We start from the raw sequence: 22,938 nt of genomic DNA on the forward strand, positions 1-22,938 counted from the left end.
GAATTTTACCTATGTGGTTTACTATTTAGCTGGAATAAATTGCGCAAATTAAAATATATTTGCACTAATAAAAATAGGCCTTTTTTTGACTCAGTGTGAGATTTTTTTTCTTACTTAATTATTATCATTCAGTTAAAAGTTAATCAGATTGTAGCGTTTTTTACTTTGCACACAGGGTATCTAACGTAATTCGTATATTTATTTTTATTTTTGTCTCCGTAATATACGTTTCATAAATAAAAAACGGAAAGTTCGAAACTTAAGGTACCTTCCCTCCGACAGAAATCAGACTTTATTTGCTGCGTTTTCGAAATGTGTGCAAACATGTGAACGCTGCGTGGCTCCTAAATATTTTAATGAAAATAATTTTTGAAAATATCTTTCATTCAAGATATTATTTTTTGTTAAAACAAAGTATAGCACGTTAATTTCTTCGACGAGCGTTGCATAATTCTTTTGTTCGATGTATTAGTGGTGCACAATTCTTTTGTTCGACGTATTAGCATTGCTCAATTCTTAATCCCTCCTTGAAGTTTGCTGAAATAATTTTTCTCAGGTTAGGTAATCACCAGGGGTAGCTAATGGTTTTCTAAAACCTAGTGTATTGCTCTTCTAACAACTCACCCCCGTCCCTGTGAAGTGTTGATGAACTGCGCTTCACCATGGGTGCCACTCTAAAAAATTCCAAGACTCAACTTATTTGTTGACTAATTAATACTTTCTTGTGTTGTTTACCGGAATTTTCAAAAATTTATAGTTCACTGACTACAAAATTTACCTTTCCTTGTTAAAAGCGTACAAATTAAATAAATCATTTGGTTATATTTTTCCTAAATTTATTTTCTTTATATTTTTAGCAAATAAAACAAAAATAACGTCTAACCTTGTATATATTTTTACACTTATCACTGAACCACTATGCACTAGAAATCATTCATATCTCTACTTATTTTTCACATCACCATTATTTTTTTTGTCCTAGCACTATATTTTTATTTATTTATTTAATAGTCTTTATTTAAGTTTGACCAGCATGTCAATATGTTGAGGAAAAATGGTAATTCAAGCAGTTTTCGATTCAGTAGCAGTAAAGAGTTTGTTTACAAAGTAGATGTAGTTCAATCGCCCCTATTTGTCAGAACTTAGAAAATAAGATTTAGCGAGTCTGACAAAAGGAAGATAAATAAAAGTCCTGATACTTTTCTTTCATGTAGTGTGACGTCATTACTTAATCATTTCCCAAGAATGAGAGAGGATGACTTGTCCGCCATTACGGAGCAAAATCTTTTCTTCAATGTGGAAGAGCTACAAGACTTAGCAATTTATCGCTGCAAATGATGCTTACTTCACGTAACAGAAAAACGTGTTTGCTTACATAGATTTACTTTGATTTTCGGAAACTTTTTTATAACTTGTACAAATTCAGTACAAAATTTATTATTATTCTTATTTAAAATAAAAATTCTATTCATCACTAGATAAAAGCAGTTTATACACATTTTTTGTTCTTTAATAATAATAAAATAAAGTAACTCAAGCAAATGGAGAATGATCAGTAAATTTAAAAGATTGCATTAGATTTAAGCTTATTACCCATTGGCAAATTGGATCTTGATTTGGGTTTGATGGCTTGCGCACTTTATTTTTATTTTATTTTATAACCGTCGTTGAACAGCCGACCCAATTTCATGGGTTTACGACTACTTACGTTCAACTCCGTAGCCTTGTAATTTTGAACCAATCCAGAAGACAATGAAACTCCTGGATCAGTTCCCCCAGAGGTATTGATTTGTTGTGGGAACATGGAGGACTTTGAGACTCGACAGATTTAACGTGCATCAGTCACCATTTACTACACGGGGAGTCTTCGGCCGGCGAGGATCGAACCCACGACCTCTTGGATATGGGCCCAGCGCCCTACCGACCAGGCTATCCCGGCCTTTGCGCACTTTATTTGACGTCATCACACTTTTCAACTGTGTTCAAGAGTAATAGTAAACAGTGCGCATGCGTCATCATTACATGCCTGGCTATGGCGACCGCTGCTGTTGGAGATAATTGTTGTTATAATTCTTTTTTATCTTTTTCTTTTCACCAGCAGTCATTCTTAATTTATTTGCATAATAATAATTTAAAGTATTTTTATATTCTTTTTCTTATTAACTTATAATTACTGTATTGACGGTGATTTTAATATAAATATGAATACTGAAGAAGGAAAAGTACTTTGTGACGTCTTGAAACACATAACTCATATATAGCCAGGATTTGAAAACTAGTCCGACAACAGACATCAATTGAAACAGTTTTTGCAACCCATGATTTGAAATGTTGTGGCGTTTATCGGAGTCAAACCTGAAAAAAAAAAAAAAAAAAAAGCATTTGACTAATGGGTAACCAGTGATCTTAATAAAGCGATCACAATTTTTCTTTTTATAATTATCCCGCTTTAAACAATCTGTAAGTATGGAAAAAAGTACTTTTTTTTTAATGTTTCAGATCCGTGTATATTTTATCTTTAATTGATAAGTTTTTACTATTTACTCACATGATGCATATTTTACAACATTTCAAACTTTTTAATAAATTTCTAGTTTTTTGTTTGATTTTGTTTTTTTGAAAAGCATTTAACTAAATCAAAAATTGTGATCTATTTTTATAATATCTATTTTTTATTCTAAAATAACGCTACGTAATGTTAACGCTACGTAACTAGCGAACTTGTTTGCTCCATAATGGCGGACAGTTCAACTCTCTTTTTTTTTTTAGAGGAGCCTTTTTCGTTTCGTTCTAGTTTTTTGTTTGATTTTGTTTTTTTTGAAAAGCATTTAACTAAATCAAAAATTGTGATCTATTTTTATAATATCTATTTTTTATTCTAAAATAACGCTACGTAATGTTAACGCTACGTAACTAGCGAACTTGTTTGCTCCATAATGGCGGACAGTTCAACTCTCTTTTTTTAGAGGAGCCTTTTTAGAGAAGAAGACGATCACTGATACACAGGCACGATACTTATTACCTCAGCTCCATCTGATCGTTTATTAACGAGATTTCGTGTTAAAATCGAGTTAAGTTTCTTTTCATAAGATAGGATGTTAAATAATATGAAGTACATCTCCGTATCGCACATCGAATTTGTTAAAAAAAAAACAACTCTTGCTCGTCTACATCTTTTTACTTAACTTTTTAATTTGTTTATATATTTATTGTAACCGTGATATATTTTTATTTTGTGTACCTGGCTACTTCGATGCATGATTAGTTTGTTTATATTCTACATGGTTCGTGCTTGTTTTTTTGTTAAGTAAGAAATAAATAGTGAAGGAATTGGAATCTTTCTGAAAGAATATAGAATGTTTCACTTAAGGGAATTGATACTTGACGAACTTGGTTTACTGGAAATAGAATGGAAAGAACAGTTGCTAACGTGAACAAATGCCACGTATCAACAACCAATCAGGATAGAGATATCCTCACTACGTCACTTGCAGGTATTCTTTTGTGAAAAATAATGTTTTCATTAAAGTGTAATATTTTTTTATTTATACATTTTTGAACTTATGTTATATTTTTTAACAAAAAAAAAATTTACATTTCTAATGAAAAAAGAAAATTTAATTAAAATAACGAACGGGAAAGATATTAATGGATGGTGAATTTTTTCCACTGATTTTTCTCAAGACTGATTTTATTGCCCAGGACTGAAGAGTGGCACCCATGAGCTCAACACAAAACTTGTGATCATCCCTATTTTTATAATCATGCAGCTGAAGATTTTCTGATAAAATCGCGCTATTTTCAATAAATAGTAATTTTTTATTTATTGTTATTCTTTTTACTTATGTAATTTTAAAATAAAAACTATTAAGTATAAAAATATATTTTGGTGTTTTTTTTTTTTTTTTTTTTAGAAAGTGACAAGGACATTTTATTTCAATTTGTGATTAATTTGAAAGTCCCTTGGTTAAATTTTATGTAGTATAACTTAAGTGCAACTGCCCCATCGCAATTGCGAATATATTTATCAACGAAAGACTATTAACTATTTTAAAAATATTTAATGATTGTAGTTTTGTTAATTGTTTTGAAAATATTTAATGAAGGAATGAAGAATGAATTTTTTTTTAATAAAATAGGATTTTATGTCAAATAGTTGACTTTACAGATTTGGAATGGCATTTGGTCTAACTCTTAATTAGCTTTTTATGTATGCATAAATTGAAAATAAGTGAGCAGAAATATGGTTTTTTTTTTTTAAAGGAAAGTTTCAAAAATAAACATTAGGAACATTTGGGAAAACAAGGAAACATACGTCTACATTGTTGAATTCGGTTAAGTTTGTTTCATGCGATAATACAAATGCAATTTTTAATAACTACATGCCATTTTATTAATTCATTCTATATAACTGACTTCTAATTTAAACTGTGTATTCGAAATAACATTCTTTACAGAAGTACGTAGGAATTGTTTCATTAAGTGTTAGGAAGTACGTACGTATTGTTTCACTTTACTGCCTTTCTTTCTTTTCTTCCATTTTTTACAAAAATTGGCATGTTAGAAAACTCGTATGTACTTCTATACCTGTTCGTATGTATAACAGAAAAAGAACTTTTTTTTTTCATTCCAAATTAAGAGTTTTAGGAGCTGCTGGTTCAGCTTTACACTACTATTCAAAAAGAAAGGTTTAAAAAAAAAAAAAAAATCTGCTTACGCCATTTTATTTTGCATTGCAAAAAATTGATTTGCACAGTTCACTTGTTTTGCAATAAAGGATCTTTACCAGATTTTATTCAATTATCTCTAAAGAAAAAAACATTTTTTTTCTTCGTTGCTTTTCGAATGGTTTAACCCCATAACAGTAGTAAGTTTTTTATAGAGAAAAAGCTAGCATTCTTTTCGATTCTATTAACTGTTTTCTTTAGAGACCTAATTTTTTTTTAATGTCACAGTCATAAAGCGTACTGTTGACACAAAAAATTACCTAAGCGTGTTTTGCATTTAAAAATTTCATTGTGAAATATTATTCTATTTTTAATTTAAAAGATTTAGTACTATAATATTAATTAGGGCCAATTAAAGAGTACATTTTTAGCTTTTGTCCTTACATTGTTTTACTTTATTAAAAAAAACTTTTTTCAGATTCCTGAATCCTTTTGTAATATTCGATTCTTTGCGATTAATAATTGCTTATAATTATTATAATATAATGCAATATAATAATAATAATTGCTTTAACGTTCACTTGGTACTTTCTTTAAATTGGGACTTGGCGGTAAAAATATTCACGTATTGATCTTAAAGATAGGGTTGTTTTTGAATTTGATGTAGTGCATTTACTTTAGGAAAAGTCTGAGTTTTTGAAGTCGAATATATAGTTTTTTAAAACATTCATGATAATAGTAAAATGCTTTATCCTCTTCATTACCTCGGTCCACATATGTGGACCATCGTTTCTTAGCTTCTAAAAACACTTTATAAGAAAATGAGTAGTTTTACCCCCCCCCCACTGAAACTTTCGGGTACTTTTAAGCTGATTGTTTTATATTAAGGTACGTACATATATTTCATAACTTTAACTTCTTATGTTTTTTTCTCTCCGTATTTCTGAAATTTTACCCCCTAGTAAATATATATATTTTTTATTGTTAATGTTAGATTATTTTCAATAATTATATATCTTGGGTGGTTTGCATAATTAAAATAGTTTTGAAACTGAGATTTCATGCAGCAATGCATTGTATAACATGCACGTTTATATATAATATGCACGTTTGTTCCTACTTTAGGTGCTATTAAACATTTGAAATATTTATATTATTTTACTTAGTTGAAATCTGAGGTTCCCGTATGTGTACCTAAAATTATCCCCCCTGGCAGTTTAATTCATCTTTTTTTATTTTATCTAATAATGACCTATGGCAGTAAAATAGAAATTCGAAACTGTTAAATATTTTTTTGCTCTATATCTTTATACTTCAGTAGTGAAGAAGTTATTAACTCAGTCACGTGTGTGCATGTTAGCCCTTGCCTAATCTTTGGGCGTTTTTTTTTTTAATTATTTTTTAATTGTTATGAAGAGCAAAGGCGGAAAATATTGCAAGTTGTTATATATTTAAAATTTTTCTTCAAAAATCTTTTTAAGTAAAAAAATCCAAGTTATGTTATTTCTTATCCAAAAACTGTCAACGTATTCTACTGATGAGGATAAAAATTTTTTTAGTAGTATCCAAGCAGAATATTATATAATCAATGTGTTCTACTCATTTAAAACTATCAATATATTATGCTAATAACGCTAAGAATCTTTATTATTATCATCATATAAACATAATATTGTCAAAATCCTTTTTGTTTTTTATACCTTAAAGAGTTGCATATTCTTTAATTGTTAGACCTTAATGAACGTGAAAGTTGATTTAATAATATCTCTCTATAATATAAGTATTATTAAATATTTAATATCAGGGTTTGTTGATTTAAATCAACTTGATTTTAATCACGATTTAAATCATGATTTAAATCAAATGATTTTTTTAAAAAAATCATTGATTTAAATCAACAAATTTTTTTTTATGTACATATTGATTTAAAAAGTTAAAAAACAGTGTTTTAAATTATTGATACTTTTATTATTTCTTTTCTTAGTTTTAAAATTTATTTTAAATAAATTGCTGCATTAATTAATTTTAGTTAACGAAATTACTTTCTTTCTTGGTATGTGTTAAATTCTAACACAATCGAAATTACATCTTTAAAACTCTTGACTCTTGAGATTGAAAGTACAGATTAAAGTAAACATTTAAGTATTTTTTTCTCATATGTTTACAGTATCTTTGACATTATCAGATTTTTTATAAAGAAATTTTGTGAAAAAAAATTTCAATGAGTATATAGATTTTTTTTAGCTTATCTGTTTTGATATAGGATTAAAAACAAATATTTTAATATAAAAATATATAGATTAAATATTTATTTATTTTTTGATGAATGACTGCATTAATAAACACAATCTGTTACATTTATTTAGTCATTTTAAAAATCAAGAGAGAGAAAAAAAGGAAATCACAATTTTAAATTAAAATTATGATTTGGTAATTGAAACTTTGTTTTATAGTTAAAGTATTCCTTAAATTCTCTATTTCATCTAGTCTTTAAATTTCAATCATGCATTTGTTTCGAAATAGTTGCTATGCATTCAAAGCTATGTACTATAATGAAAAATTGTTTTAGGTAGTTAGAGCTTCTAAAATATTCTTATAATATAATTTTAATATTAATATAATTTTAATTAAACATTTATAAAGCTTTTTTGTCATAAATCAAAGTTCTTATAGTGTATTTGAATAAAAATCAAAAAAATCTGATTTAAATCAAAAAAATCCGATTTAAATCAAAAAAATCTGACTTTTTTGATTTTTTCTAAAAAAATCAAAAAAATCACGAACCCTGCTTAATATATTATATATATTAGTACTATTAAATGTTGAATAGTTTATTTTGGCCATATTAATACAATAAAGCACTCTTTTTACCGATATAATCGTGTGAGCTGATGACAAAATGATATCGTTTCCTTATTTTGTTTGCCGCGTTTTTTTAAATTTTTAAAAAACACTTAATTTATTAATATTTTTTTTCTTCTTTAAAAATATATATATTTTTTTCTTCTTATTTTCTCTGTATTTTAACTTAGTTTATGGGTTCTATATATTTACAGCTTATGTGCAGTACTAAAACTTTTTGTTTTTCTTAATTTTCTTCGTTAGTCTCGCTAGTGATATGGGGCACTCCATACATATTTTTTTATTGACATATCCTCAAAATTGCTGTTTTTTTACTTTTCTTGTCAGGGTGCGATACATATAATGAAATATAATTTAGAAAAAATATTACGCATTTTTTATTACAAAATTTTATTTAAACCCATTAAACTCTATTACAGTGGTTCCCAAAAGGTGTTCCATGGAATTCCAGGTTTCCTTGAAAGGGTCACATAGGTTCCGAGAATTGGGACATTTTTTAAACATTAATGATTTTTTATGCATGTAACTATATTTATATTCAAATCATTATTATTTATTTAATATTTCGCCTTTTTTTATGAAATTATTGAAGCAAAATGTCAGTGAAAAAGATAGTGTTATTTTTCAAATAATAATAATTACGCAAGTACTTCCTATCAAACTTTCCGATTCAAAGAAAATAACACAATTCAACAATAACGAAATGTGTTTCTCTGATAACTATTCTCAATGTTTGTTTCGTTTCTTCAGTTCTTTTTCGTTTTCATTTCAACGAAAACCATAAATTCCGGTTATTTTATTTTTAGCTTATGAGTAATCAAAAACCTAATTTTCAACTAAACTATTTAGTTCCCCCTTCGGATCTGCAAATTCTGACATAACTCTTAATTTTAAGTCTATTTTTAATAAAACGGTTAAAAAATTAATTTAATTACCTCCATTAAATATTTTCCAAATGATTAGTAATGTTTCTTTGGTTAATATGTTTATTTTTAGTGAACTTTATTTTTTAAATCTGGGTTCCGCGAAAAAAAAAATGCTAATCATCATTTAGGGTTCTGATAAACACGCGCAAAAGCTGCTGACGAAAATTAAAGCAAATGTAGTGCAAAATGCGATATAAAGAATGCAATAATATAAATAAATGCAAAAATAACTCAACAGCCAATGTCACACACCTTTTGAATGAAGATGTGTGGGGTTTCGTTATAGCATCGTGGCGAACAGCAAAAGTTGTAGACCGTGTTGCTATTGGCTGGACTGCACACTATCAACTAAAATTAGAGAAAGCAAAAACTATTTAAAATATAACACCAAGAAGTTTAATCTGAAATCGTAGTTAAGCCTAATTCTATACTGATCTACATACACAAATAGTATAATTCATTTTAATTCTAGGTTGTTGGATTAACGTTAATGTGTATTTAAAATTGAGCACTATGTTTGTGCCAACTATTGAAAATATTAATTTGTTGGCATTAAAGCAGTCAAAATTGTGTATTTCTGTTTTGCTTCTCTTTATAAAATATTTATTGTTTTGTGTAATTTGCTTTAGTGATACCGTTTAAATGATTTCAAACATCAATGTGATAATCTTGCCGGTGCAGAGCACTTTAATTATGTGCCTTCTGAAGCATTTTCAGTTATACAACAATGTGAATTTTATGGTATCATTTTCGAGCTGCATATTCTGCAATGAACAGCTATGATAGCGGTTTCTTAAAAAAATTTAAGTTATTAATTTTCTTTTTAAAAACATTTTAATTATTTATGAATCTATTGAATTTTTAGTTTAAGAGTTTAAAAAAGTAGTTTTTTAGTGGATCCCTTAAGTTTAAAAGTGTAATTCCATAAATTCCAATTGTAATTGGGTAATCCACATCTTAAGAGACAGCTAGGAAAAATTATAATTTTATACAGGTATTTTGTGAATATATGTGTTTTTTTTTAAATGTATTCTCATTTAATACTAAGATTTTTCTGGCATAGATACATATTTAAAATTTTTTTTTAACAATATATATTAATATCATGCCTTATGAATCATCCCATATCTAGTCTTAAATTAATTATAATCGAATAAATTTTGTTAAATATGCATTTTTTTTAACATATATTGTTTTAAAAATAGCAGTATTTCCACTATAAATTTGATCAGAATTCAATAAAAATGTTCGATTAATTTATTATTATACGTTTAAGAAAAAAAACTAATATATTTTAAAATTTATATTTTCTATTTTTAGGTTAATATTAGCTGACAAAACTTCAAGGAATTTATTTTGTTTTTTGATGCTCAATCTCTCATTTGCTTTTGTAGAATTATTCTATGGTGTGTGGACAAACAGGTAACATTAATTTCTAAAAATATTTTATTTCGTTTTATTTTAAAAACATTTTATTGATAAAAACCATTTTTATATTAAAAACAAACTAATTTTAATAAATGATGTATGCTTGCTAATAAATTTCAAAATATTGTTTTAATGTTACTTAATTTTTTTAAATGATTTTTAAATTATCAAAATTTTATATTATATTAAACTTAGGAGTAATCAAGGAATTATATATAATTATTCATTTTTTCACGAATCCATATGAAAATTCTTCTATTAATTAATTAATTTCTTCTAGTTCTAGGATTTTATGTGTACTATTAAATGGACACAACTGAAATAAATTTTTTTGAAATTCTTTTTTTAAATTTTTTTCGAAAGAAAGTATTACATTTTTTATTTATTTAATTTCAAAATAAGTAGCTAAATAAAATAAATAAGTAAGAATGCTCATTGCATCTTGTTGTTTAGCTTGTGTAATTGCTGAATAACAATAAAAAAATTTTTTACGTGCTTTATTTTTAGAAAGTGTACCTAAATTTTAATAAACTTTGTTTTTATCCCTTAACTACCATATTTTATTTTTAGTTTTGTAACTATTGACTTGAATTATTTTAAAATCTGTATATAAAAAAGAATTGCTAATAGAAAAATTATATAGCACATTTTAGTCATGAGAATAAGCAAATTCTTTTTTTTATTTCTTTAGAAATATTTCTCATTATTACTGCTTATTTATTTATAAAATAAAAGCAATTTTTCAATTTAATAAATTATTTTATAAAACTTACCAAGCAATGTTAATAAAATTTTTTCATTAACAATTGACAAAATGAGTTTTAACTGAAAAAAAAATGTGTTTAATTTAAAAATTATTTTGGTGCATTTGTAAGTTACTATTTGGTAAAAAATGTTCTTGGTATAAGATTAAGTTCTGTTTCAGGTTTTACTATAAAAGTTGTGGAATAACTATATATTTCCCATTATATTTTGCAGTTTAGGACTCATATCTGACTCATTTCATATGTTTTTTGATTGCACAGCTCTATTAGCTGGCTTAGCTGCATCTGTGATTACTAAATGGCGAGCAAATGATCGATATCCATACGGGTATGTCGTTTACTTTGTTTTCTCACTTTTGAGTATCCTCTTTGCACATTTTATGAAGTAAATTTTCTTTTTGTGAGTAACAGAACAACTTTATTTTGTAAATCAGCAGGCAAAAATACAAAGATAGAAGTACTTACTCATTAGGAAGACGATAATCCTGTCAAATTAACCGAGATATGATATACAACTAAATTTAATTTATAAGTAGTAGGTATCAATTGAGGAAAATAGAAATAAATAATTATGGAAAAATAATTAAGTTTTTTTTTTAAATGTTAAACATTTTACTAAGTTTTATAGCTTATTATAATTGGTGAATTATCCCTTGGGGATTACTTGTAAGATTTTTTGTTTAAAATCCTGAACGTATAAGGCGATACATGTCATTAAATGATTACATAAAAAGCTACTGAAGCTGCTATTAAAAATGATTATATGAAAAAACTTCTCTTTTTCCACCTGCAGTACTTGTTACTGTTCATATTTCATACAATGTTATTATATATATATACACACACACACAAATTTAAAACCCTCTATCTTGAATAGAAATTTAAGAAAGAAATTAGTGTCTTAATCATCTTCTCTCCTACATAATTACGGCATAACTAATAAAAATTAATATAAATTATAAGTTTAATCTGATTGAAATTTGTATAATTAAATTTTTTTAAAAATATTATTTTAATTCCAGGTACGTCAGAGCTGAAGTGTTAGCTGGCTTTGTAAATGGCCTCTTCCTTTTATTTATAGCATTCTTCATTTTCTCTGAAGCTGTCGAAGTAAGTTAATAGTGATTAATAATTTTTCTCCTTATGTTTAAAAGGCTCAAAGGAAGAAAAAAAGTAACAGTTTTGTGAGCGTTGATAGTTAGCCTATGACTTTGAAACAATGTATGCACTACAAACCATAACAAAATGTTTATTAAAAATAATAAATTTATTGTAACTCACTGATATTCAGAAAGCAAAATGAAAAAAAAAAAAATATATTGTAATAAAAAAATTAAAAAACAAGCAAAATATATGCACCTTTTTAAATCTTCTTTGATGTCAAAATCAACTTAATAGTTTTAACCAAGATTTATTTCAAAATATTTGACAACTAAGAGTTTATAAAACTGTGGTGATATTATCAATTTATTTTTGTACGCTTTTTATTTCTTGTTTTTTTATTTTTATTTTAAAGAAGAATTTATATTTATTCATTAATTACATTTTATCCAGATTAGAAAGGTTTCAGAACAAACAGGCACTATTTGAGAATTCTAATTATATACTTCTGAAATGGGTATAGAATTTTCCGTTTCCAATTTAAATAGTTTCTTCAGCAAAAGTTATTGTGAAACATTTGGGGACTCAGAATTTATAAAAAAAGTAAAATTCTTATTTCATTATCACATTTTTTGTTTCTTTCTCTCTTTTTTTTAAAATTTGCTCTTTTTTTTAAAATTAAGGACTTATTTTATAACCCCTTTGACACTAAACAAATGTATTTATTATATAAATTTCCATCATCAAAATGCTAAAAATGTTGCATTCATTTAATATTTTATGTGAATGGCCTTGCTTTATTTTTATTTATTAATTTATTTATTTTTATAGAGAGCGATAGAGCCTCCTGAAGTAAAGCATGAAAGGCTTTTTGTTGTTTCAGTGCTTGGTTTTCTTGTTAATTTAGTAGGAATATTTGCTTTTCAACATGGGCATAATCATTCACATGGTGGAGGTAAGTTTTACTTTATGCTTAGTTTTTATTTTATGGTAAGTAATCCTTATGAGACTAATTAACACATAGGATCATTATTACTATTATAGGATTAACATATTAATTAACACATAGGATCCATATTACTACAATAGTAACTTTATTAACTTACTAAAATCTGTTCAATCAAATTAGTTTTTTTGATAAATGGTGAGTTATAAAAAAAATAATCCGTAATTTTATTATTCAAGAAGACTTTTTGGAAAGTTTAATAAAGTCGGAAGACTTTTTGTTTCTTTTATTTAATGTTGCCATGGTATTAAAAAAACATATTATCCAAAATCTTCTTGCTTGTTAAATTTTTATGAATTTACATTAGCTATTAAAAACTTTATGTTGGGGAGAAAAAAATACAAAATTATATTTTCCGAAGATTCCTTAGTTACAATGTATTATCTTTTCAATTGCATAAATTATTCTTTTAGATGCTTTTTTAGTTACACACTTTTTTGTTGTGAAAACAAACTTCATTGTTAGAGTTTTTGCAATCGTTACCGGATACATAATTTTGCTTTTTTAATATATCTTGATTTTAGTTTGATGAATATAGTTACTAAAATAAATTCAATTGAAGTTATGTTAGCAATTTTTGATATTACTCTTTTTTAACTACTGAGGAATAATATCCTTTTTTATTTTTAATAGAAATTTAATTTCTTATTTCTAATCCTTTTTTTAAAATTTAGTATTGAGGGTATTGAAGGAATAATATTTATATATTTTTAAGGAGATCATGGTCACAGCCATGGTGGACAATCACATAATCACGAGCATGGTCATAACCATTCCCATGGTTTTGGTAAGTAGAGTTATGAAAGATTTCAATTACTTTATAAATTAAGAAATATTAAGTTACTTTATAAATTAAAAAAATCTTAAATTACTTAAGAAAATCATATGTTTTTTGATTTATTGAAATGCATTTATGCACTCTGCAGTAAACCATTGTATTTATCATTGATGAAATTAACATTAAAGATAAAGTGGTAAGATTTCTGATGCTGAAATTTTTATTTGCAATGATCAGTGATTTACGCCTAAAGAAAATCTTATTATGTGAATAAGAAAATTGTTTTTATTTAGTTTATAAGTCTTCAAGTTAATATTGCATCTAATTGTTTTGGAATATAGTGTTACCTGAGTTGTGTGTTGCCTGAACATTACATCCTATAGACATTTTCTAGTTTTCTATAAAAACATAACCTCCGCCAGTAGAGGAGGATGATATATTTTAGAACTATGTAAAGAAAACAATAGTTTAATTTTAATGAGATTAGCTAAAGTATTGATCAATGCTTTGATTGAAATATTTATTCCATCTTTGTTAATTTTGTGTTGATAAAGATTTCACTTTCTTCGAATTATCCCTATTGCAATTTTTTAAGTAGCTTGCATCAATCTGTTATGAAAAGATTATTATTATTTACATTTTGTTAGAGTTTGTAGTTAATTTTGATATTTTTAGAGATTATTGTTAACATTTTTGATTCTACTCACCTTTTTTATTATTACTTGCAAGTTTAAAAACATATTTTTTAAAATATATTTTATGTTTTAAATTGAAATTTTGCTAGTTATATTATTTTAGCTGCATTATTTATGAAGGAATAATTGAAAAAAAATTTAAAAATCTAGTTGTAAAATCAGTATTAATTGTTTCATAGATTATGTAACTTTGTTATTAAGTAATACATATTACTAACTGCTTAAAAATTTGAATTAAAAATTGCGTATTATTTTTAGAAATACTTTAATTTTTATTCATATATGCAATGCATTTGAAAAAAATTTCAGCAGTACTTTATGTATGCAGTTTAATATATTAGGTGTTTAAAAGTGTTTTCAAAAAGTAATTTAACTTCTAAAGTAATAAAATACAGTAATTTGTTTTCAGAAAGTAATAAAAGTAATTTTAATATATTTAGAGGAAAAAATACTAATAAAAAATGTGTTATTTTTAGGGAATGATAAAAGTGAAGAGCAACCAACAAATGGTGGAAATAGTCAGATTATGCATGGTAATTGGTTACTTGTAATAGTTCTGTTTGATATATTTATTATTTTTTTTATCTTTAATCTTTCATAAACATGTAATTAATAAAATAAATTTTATATTTGTAATAAATTTATGTTTAAACAAACGTTTTAAAATATTGTTAAAAAAACAGGTGTTCAGAGAAATGTTTATATAAACAATTTAAGAAGATATTCACAAAAACTTTAAAACGGAGATAGCATAAAAAATTTATTTGCACCTCAAAAAATCTCTTAAAAGTATGTCAATTCAAAGAAATCAAAGTACATTATAACATTTTTAACAAAAAATTAAAGTTTTGGAAAAGAAAGTAACTTTAAATTTAAAAAGATCTTTACATTTTTTTAAAGTAAATATCAAAGAATTTATATCACAAATTCATATAATTTAAGAAATTTTCTTTTAAAATTTACATTTTTAAAATTTATATATTGAACATAATTGTTATTTACTTATCTATTAATTAATAAATGAAATGCATTTTTTTAAACTTCACTTGTTTACTAATTGAATGATTTCAGTAAACTAAATATAATATAAACATTTAAAAAAATTTTCATATTACAAGTTAGTTTTTTTTAAATGTATTAATTTTTTTTAATTATTATGTTTTTTTAATTGTTTTAAAATTATTTTTAAAATTTTTTTCTTTTTAACTTATCTTCAATTATATATATATATATATATATATATTTTTTTTTTAAAAAAGAAAAAAAAATCTTTATATAAATAAATGATTAAGCTTTTTGGTATAATTTAATCTTGTAACAAGACTTGAAACATGCCTGTTTATCTTTTTATCACACGATATTAAAATATGTGCTAACAATGTAAATATATTCAAATTTTAAATTCAATAAAATGAATATTTGTAGGTGTGTTCCTTCATATCTTAGCTGATACATTAGGAAGCGTCGGCGTTATTGTATCAGCCATTTTAATGAGCCAGTTTGGTTGGATGATTGCAGATCCCATATGTTCAATGTTTATCGCTACTCTGATTGGTTTCAGGTAAGTACTTAATTAGTTTTCAAATCACAGATGTAGTTTTTAGCTATTCTTGCACATTTTCTTATAAAATTTTTAAAATTATTTTGTCTCTTCTTTTAAGCATTTTCTTTTCAGTATGCTAATGTATGCTTGCTTTTATATGTAAAATATGTTACAATGTTTTAAGCTGCGAAATCGGACGCAAAGTGAGTGAGTTCTCTGAGTTAATAGACTTTTTTTGACGGATTATGATTCCTAACACCTAACATATGGGGGTAGCTGCAACTTGGGAAATATGATCCTGATAATTTGGTCTGGAGAGCAGTTGAAAGTTTGGACCTTTTAATGTTAATTATACTTTTTGTGTATTTCTGGAGAATACTTTAAGCGAAGAGAAAATTTTTTGATTTGTGTATTTCTGCATTTTTTTATTTAAAGTTTTGTTGCATTATTTCAAAAGATATAATTTGAGATTTCTAAGATAATTTATAGAACTAAAAGCTTTATTCTGATAAAATAAAGGTTCAGAGGAAAAAAATATTCAGAAAAATTAGCAATGGAAAAGTGTACTCAAGATAATCAGTAGCAGAAAGAAAATAAATTTTTTATAACAGTTAAAAAAAGCACTTTTACTATTACACATATGAAACATTTGAACTGAGTTTGATAATTTGAGGGAGTGCAAACTTGAGTCAGGCTTAAATGTTGACCTGTTATTTAATACTTTAAAAAGAAATATTGCTTAGAAATAATAAATTTTTATTATTAGGATTTTTTTTATTATTATTTGAAAACAAATTTTCAAACATCAAATTTTTTATGAGTTTTAAACATCATTAATTTTAATAAATTAAAATAAATGTCTGAATTCAAAAAGTCCCCTCCTCATTCTTGCTCTTTTTTTGTTGTTGTTACTTTTATTTTCGCAATGCTTTTTCTTTCTAAACATAATTTAATTAATTCTTAATTAAGTGCTTTAAATGTTTTGCTTTGCTTTTTTATTGATTTTTTAAATTTAAAATTAATATTCTTGAATTTAAAATTAATTGGAATTATAAAAAATAATATAATACTGCTAATTATTAATAGTTTATAATGTAATAATAAAAGTCAATTTTATAAAAATATTTAAATGTGAAAGTAATTAATTAAAATTAATTAATTAAAATTGCATTAATTATACATAAGTATGCAAAAATAATTAATTATTATGAATTGTAAAAATTAATATTATTTATTTTTTTCAGTGTGATTCCTTTGCTTAAAGATTCTACTAGTGTTTTAATGCAAAGGACACCTAAAGCTTTAGATCATGTTCTTCCTGGTGTTTACCAAAGAGTATGTATGCCTGGATTGTGACCTTGATTTTTTTGCTTGTCATTTTCAGAGTTTCTGATTTGTAGAGTATAATCACATTGTGATTGAATTCCCTCTAATCTGACATCCCTGATAATCAGCAGCATAGTTTTAATGTTTGTTCGAGGGGAGTTATAATCGGTAATCTCCTTCTAATGTGTGTGTGTATGTATATATATATATATATAAATAAATAAATACAAGAAAACACGAAGAAAGTTAATAAAAACAATAAGTTTCATTTATTGCGCTTAAGCTGCAAATAAACAGAACCCATTAGATAAGTTCAAAATGAAGAATAAAACAAAGAAAAATTAAAGACATATGAAAAAGGGGGAAATAATAAGTAAAAAAATAACAACCAACAGTTCAAAAAAAAAAGAGAGATATAATCTTTTCATCAGCCCACACGATTATATCTATATCCGTAAGTAATATTTGGTTTTTATGAAACTAAATATTAAAAGATTATATCTTTTTTTTCCGTTTTTTTTCTCCCGGTTCTTTAAATAAAATTTCATCCTTTTTTCTTTTTTTTTTGAACTGTTGTTTGTTATTTTTTTACTTATTATTTCCCCCTTTTTCATATGTCTTTAATTTTTCTTTGTTTTATTCTTCATTTTGAACTTATATATATATATATATATATATATATATATATATATATATATATATATATATATATATATATATATATATATATATATATATATATATATATATATATATATATATATATATAAAAATTATCTATTAAAATTTTTTTCTTTAATAATTTAAATAATTTTTCTATGTGCTAATCCATATCGTGCAAATCCGCGGCTAAAATTATTGGCAAAACAGGCAATTTATGTTTCTCTTTTCTATTTTATAGGCTTTCTTAAATAAATATCTATCTTCTAAAACTATTTATGATCATTTTCTAAAATTATCCAGTTTAATATTACCTTGCGCACATCCATTTCGGGCCCATCCTTGGTAACTAACAAATCAAAGCTCAGAATAACAAATCACTTCAGCAGTGCAGTAAGAACGGCACTTTAAAACCCTCTTGTTACTCTCAATTTACGCTTTTGTTTTCATGTTTTGTAATCTGGCAATCTTTCTGCGAAGACATTTTTAAATCATTCTTGAAAAATTTTCTGTCCATGTAAGTTGATCTGGTTTTAATGTTTTTTCTTTTTATTTTATTTTATTTTCTGTTTTTACATGTTATTTTTACTTTTTGTGATCTATTTTATTTGTTGTTATTTAAAAAAAATTTTTTTTGAGTGCTCCTCACACTATTGTATTAATATATTTTGCTTTGGCTTTATTGATACAATATCAGAAAGCACTCTGTTTTGCGGATATAATCGTTTGGGCTGAAGAAAAGATTATATCTTTTTCCCCCCGTTTTTTTCCGGTTTTTTAAATAAAATTTCATCCTTTTTTTTTAAAAAACTTGTTTATTTTTTTACTTATTATTTCCCCCCTTTTTTTCATATGTCTATTATTTTTCTTTGTTTTATTCTTCATTTTGAACTTATCTAATGAGTTCTGTTTACTTGCAGCGTAAGCGCAATAAATGAAACTTATTGTTTTTCTTAACTTTCTTCGTGTTTTCTTGTATTTATTTATTTATTATATATATATATATATATATTCATTCGTAACGCTTAAATTAAATAAAATGAAGAATGAAAACTTTTTATATCTAGGTCCTTTTTATCCTACTATAGTTCATTAATCAAGTAATGTTTAATTTTGGAGGGGGTTTTGTCTCCCAAACCCTCCCCAAAACTAGGCCATTGCTGATAATCCTTTATTTATTTTTAATCAAACCTTCAAATTTTCTGAATCTGGAAGTTTTTATGAAACTAAATATATTTCTTCTATAATTTTTTTTATGGATCAAATAATTTGCACAGTTGAATATTCATATTAAGTTTTTTTTAGTTATTTAAACTTAATATTAAACTCATACTATTTCTGTTATTGTAGTTAAGGGTTATTATATAGTATATCTAACGTGCATAACATTTCTCTGTCTAATGTTTGTATTCACTATGAAAAAGAAGTATATCACTTTTTTGATTACTTTTTAATACATTCTGAGACCATTTTATAATTATTAAAGATTATTATAAAGTTATTAATAAAATTTATATTATTATTATAAAAGAATATTTTAATTCAATGTGTTTTTTTTTTAAAATTAAGTTTTATGTATAAGATAAATGAAGTTGAATGCTACTGTAATATGACCTTCTTACAAAACTTAATGTTTCATTTCAAGAGCAATAACTATTATTTGATGTTATTTGTTTTTTTAAAATACAGCCATTTGGTTTCATCAGTATATTGTAGTTTGCACACATTTTGTAATTTAGGAAACATATTTTTTAAGTTTTAGTGATTTGTAATTAAAAAAGTAAGCATTAATAGGTTACTTTCAAAAAATAGGTTAGTTTCATAGCAAAACTGTAAATGTTTATTCTATATTCTGAATTTTTTTTTGTTACATTTATTAATTTTTGTGATATACACATAATAATTTGAAATTTTTTAAATGGCTTGTTTTTTTTACATGTTTTTATTTTATTTTTAGAAACCTTGTCTCTTTATTTTCAGTTGATTTTTAATTATTAAAATGTGTCCTTTTTTAAGGTAATGCAACTTGATGGAGTTTATAGTGTTCAAGAACCTAGATTTTGGACATTATGTAGCAATGTTTATATTGGTACGATAAAATTAGAAGTTGCTCCTACTGCAGATGCTAGATACTTATTAAGCCACACTCACAATATTTTTACTCAAGTAAGCTTTTTTTGTAGTATTAGTAAGTTGTAATTTAAAGGTAAATCATATTTTGCTTTGATTTGTATATATATCTTCAGTAGTTCTTGCTCCAGAAAACAAATTAACTGCACATATATTTTGAGTAATTATAATTTATTAATTAAAATGCGTGGTTGTAGAATAATTCAAACTGTTTACAATTTAAAAAGGTTATCTTTGTAAGGCAGGATAAATAAAGTTTATTGAATCAACTTTGGCAGAAATTAACTTTAAAAAAAAAATATACGTAATGTCTCCAATAGAAGAAGAATAAAAAAGTGCAGAGTAGTCATAAAAAATAACTAAAAGAAAAACCTACGAAAATTACGAAGCATTACATAAGAAAATGAATTATCTGAAAAAGTACACAAAGAGATGTATTGATGTAAAACAGATGAATAAACAACTAAGTTAAATATGATGCAGTAATATGGCATTTATTAATAAACCTGTTGCATTTATCAAATTTATTTAGATAGTTATCATTTACCTTGTGTATTATTGGAAGTATAGTTCGATTGCAATTATTTTGGGTACTTTATGGTGGTGACCTACGAGTCTCATCCAACAAAAATTAATCTTTTATAAATAAGCTATATGTAAATAAGCTATATATAAATAAATATATCCTAATGTCTTTTTTTATGAGTTTGTTATTAAAAAAAATTTTTAATGGTATAATTAATTTTCATTCATGAATAAATTTAATTTATTAATTGTATTGTTCATGAAACTGTGAAAAACCAATATCGATATCCCATGAATCATAGCTAACATCATTATTTCTCTTTTACAGTGACAAATACTAACTTTCATTAAGTGCTGATGGGTAATTTTTGGATAAAATTTTTTTATCAACATTATTTTACACCAGCAAATTCTGCTATTTATATTGCATCATTGTAGCAAGGCTGTAAAACCCCAGTATTTCTTCAGGAAAAAAAACCCCAAAAGCAAATTCACTAGAATTTTTATTATTTATCAAAAACGAATAGACATCAATCTAGCTTTTAACCTACACCCTGGTTGTTGGAGCAATATAGTCACAACTGACTCTTACTTTTTACTTTGCCTTTTTTTTGTATGCAGTCGGAAAAAAGACCCTTAAATTCCTGCACCAGCTCACTAGGGCAGCATTACAGGATCTTATCTTTCGTTTTTATACTTGTCTTCCTGTTAGCATTGATCTGCCATAACTATCTAAAATGAACAGTTTTTGTTATTTTTCAACTCATACCATTTATATTTTTTGTAATCAATGCTCTTAACGTACATTTTAAAAATTCTTGTAAAAAAAAAAGTAAGAAAATTCACATTGACGGGGTTATGCATAAATTATGACACTATGAAAGGCAGTAGAATCATTACTGAAGAAGGTGAGATCCACTATATGTTGAATAGCTGATTGAAACCCGATTAAAAGGATTTTTAACTATCTGCGTTCAACTTCTCTCTGTTTCCTTGGGTAATTAAATAGATTTTGTTCTTTTGAATCTCACCTTTCCCTGTATAGGGATTCAGTAGTCCTTTATTCACCCCTGCTTAAATATAAATTTTCAACCCTTAATGTATATTTCATATTTGACAAGAATTCTAAAAGGAGGAGGATAATGGAAGATCCTCTTTAAGAATGTAGACAAATTGACGCATTTTGTATGAATAAATTATTTTTTCCTTTTACCGCAATATTCTTAATGATTTAAATAATTTTTAAGATTACTATATGTTTTATTAAAAAACTTTTTTTCCTCAGGTTGGTGTGCGGCAACTCTATGTACAGATCGATTACGCTTTAGTGTAGCATAACAAATTGAAACTATTATGGATTTTACTTAATTACCTTTTTGTTTACACCTTTGTTTGGTGGGGAAATTTTGTGAGAGAGGCTAGGAAGTGGATGGCCTTGAAGAATTATTGAACTTTTTAAACTTTTTTTTTTGTCTGGATGTCATTGAAAATCATTCTGTATTTGGATGCATGGTGTATAAATATTGTGGGTGCTGCATCTGTTAGACTTCATCTTAGCTAGTCTAAAATATCATCGATAAATTATATATTTTTTACTTCCAAGCACTTTCATAAACATTGTTGTTAATTACTGTTATTATTTAAATTTTGTTTTAACATTTTATGTAATATTTTGTAATAAATATCAATATGACAGGTATCGTTCTTTTTAAATTATTTGTTTAGAATTTGGCATTTATTTCATGAGGATTATTTAGTGCATTGTTTACTCTATCATAGAAGAAAACTGTCTTTCAACAAAATAAAATTTTTTTAAAAAAGTAAAAAATTTTATTTTATACCTCCTAAATTGCTATGAAATAAGTATATTTAAAATATGTTAAAAGCTATTCTTTTTTTATTTTATCATGAAAAAATTGGTCTATCTTAAACATTAATATGAGAGAAAGGGACATTAGAAAATAGTGTGTACTAAATTAAATTAAATTTTATCATGCCTAAATGTAATTAATTACCATTTTGAATGCACTTTTTATATTAATTATGTTACTTAGAAGTTCTTTAAATATAGTCCAACAAACTGGCAATTAATTTTCCAAACAACAATTTAATGCTCAAAAATTAAATTTAATTGTTTAAAAAATGCATATTATAATACATTTTCTAACCTTATTTCATTTTTAACTAATAAAAATGGAGGTTTTACATTTGCAAATTATTTCATCTGTACAATTGTAATTTTCAGTTTGAAGTATATTTAAGGGAAAATAGATTTTATTAGTTTTTCTTATAATATATTCAACTTCATTACTGTAAATTAAGGTGTAAATTTAAAAATTTGCGATGAAAATGTTAAGAAATGAAGGATTGTAAATCTGAAGTCTTGACCTTGCTAAAGCTACACAAGTTTCTGAAAGACCTTTTTTTTAAAATTTTTATATTTTAAGATGTACGATACGGTAAACTAGTTGAAGAGTGATATTTCTATACTTCTTTGTTTCCCTCAATGCTTTTTCAAAATTTTTAA

At 25.2% G+C, this 22,938-nt stretch overlaps 1 protein-coding gene across 2 annotated transcripts in view; it reads left to right on the top strand.

Annotated features, from left to right (window-relative positions):
* ZnT86D (solute carrier family 30 member 7) overlaps positions 1-22,218 on the top strand; it is a 39,895-nt gene extending 17,677 nt beyond the window's left edge. For both annotated transcript variants that reach the window (XM_021148826.4, XM_021148827.4), the window contains 10 exons: positions 9,776-9,877; positions 10,862-10,975; positions 11,670-11,757; positions 12,580-12,703; positions 13,470-13,541; positions 14,704-14,760; positions 15,653-15,788; positions 17,015-17,105; positions 19,773-19,922; positions 21,697-22,218. In XM_021148826.4, coding sequence (XP_021004485.1) covers positions 9,776-9,877; positions 10,862-10,975; positions 11,670-11,757; positions 12,580-12,703; positions 13,470-13,541; positions 14,704-14,760; positions 15,653-15,788; positions 17,015-17,105; positions 19,773-19,922; positions 21,697-21,744 — 982 coding nt within the window. In that variant the 3' untranslated portion in view covers positions 21,745-22,218. The remainder of the gene's footprint in view (positions 1-9,775; positions 9,878-10,861; positions 10,976-11,669; positions 11,758-12,579; positions 12,704-13,469; positions 13,542-14,703; positions 14,761-15,652; positions 15,789-17,014; positions 17,106-19,772; positions 19,923-21,696) is intronic.
* The last annotated feature ends 720 nt before the right edge of the window (positions 22,219-22,938 follow it).

Source organism: Parasteatoda tepidariorum, chromosome 1, assembly GCF_982258835.1.
Source record: "Parasteatoda tepidariorum strain Cologne lab strain chromosome 1, Ptep-v5.0, whole genome shotgun sequence".
In the NCBI taxonomy this organism is placed as follows: Eukaryota; Metazoa; Arthropoda; class Arachnida; order Araneae; family Theridiidae; genus Parasteatoda; species Parasteatoda tepidariorum.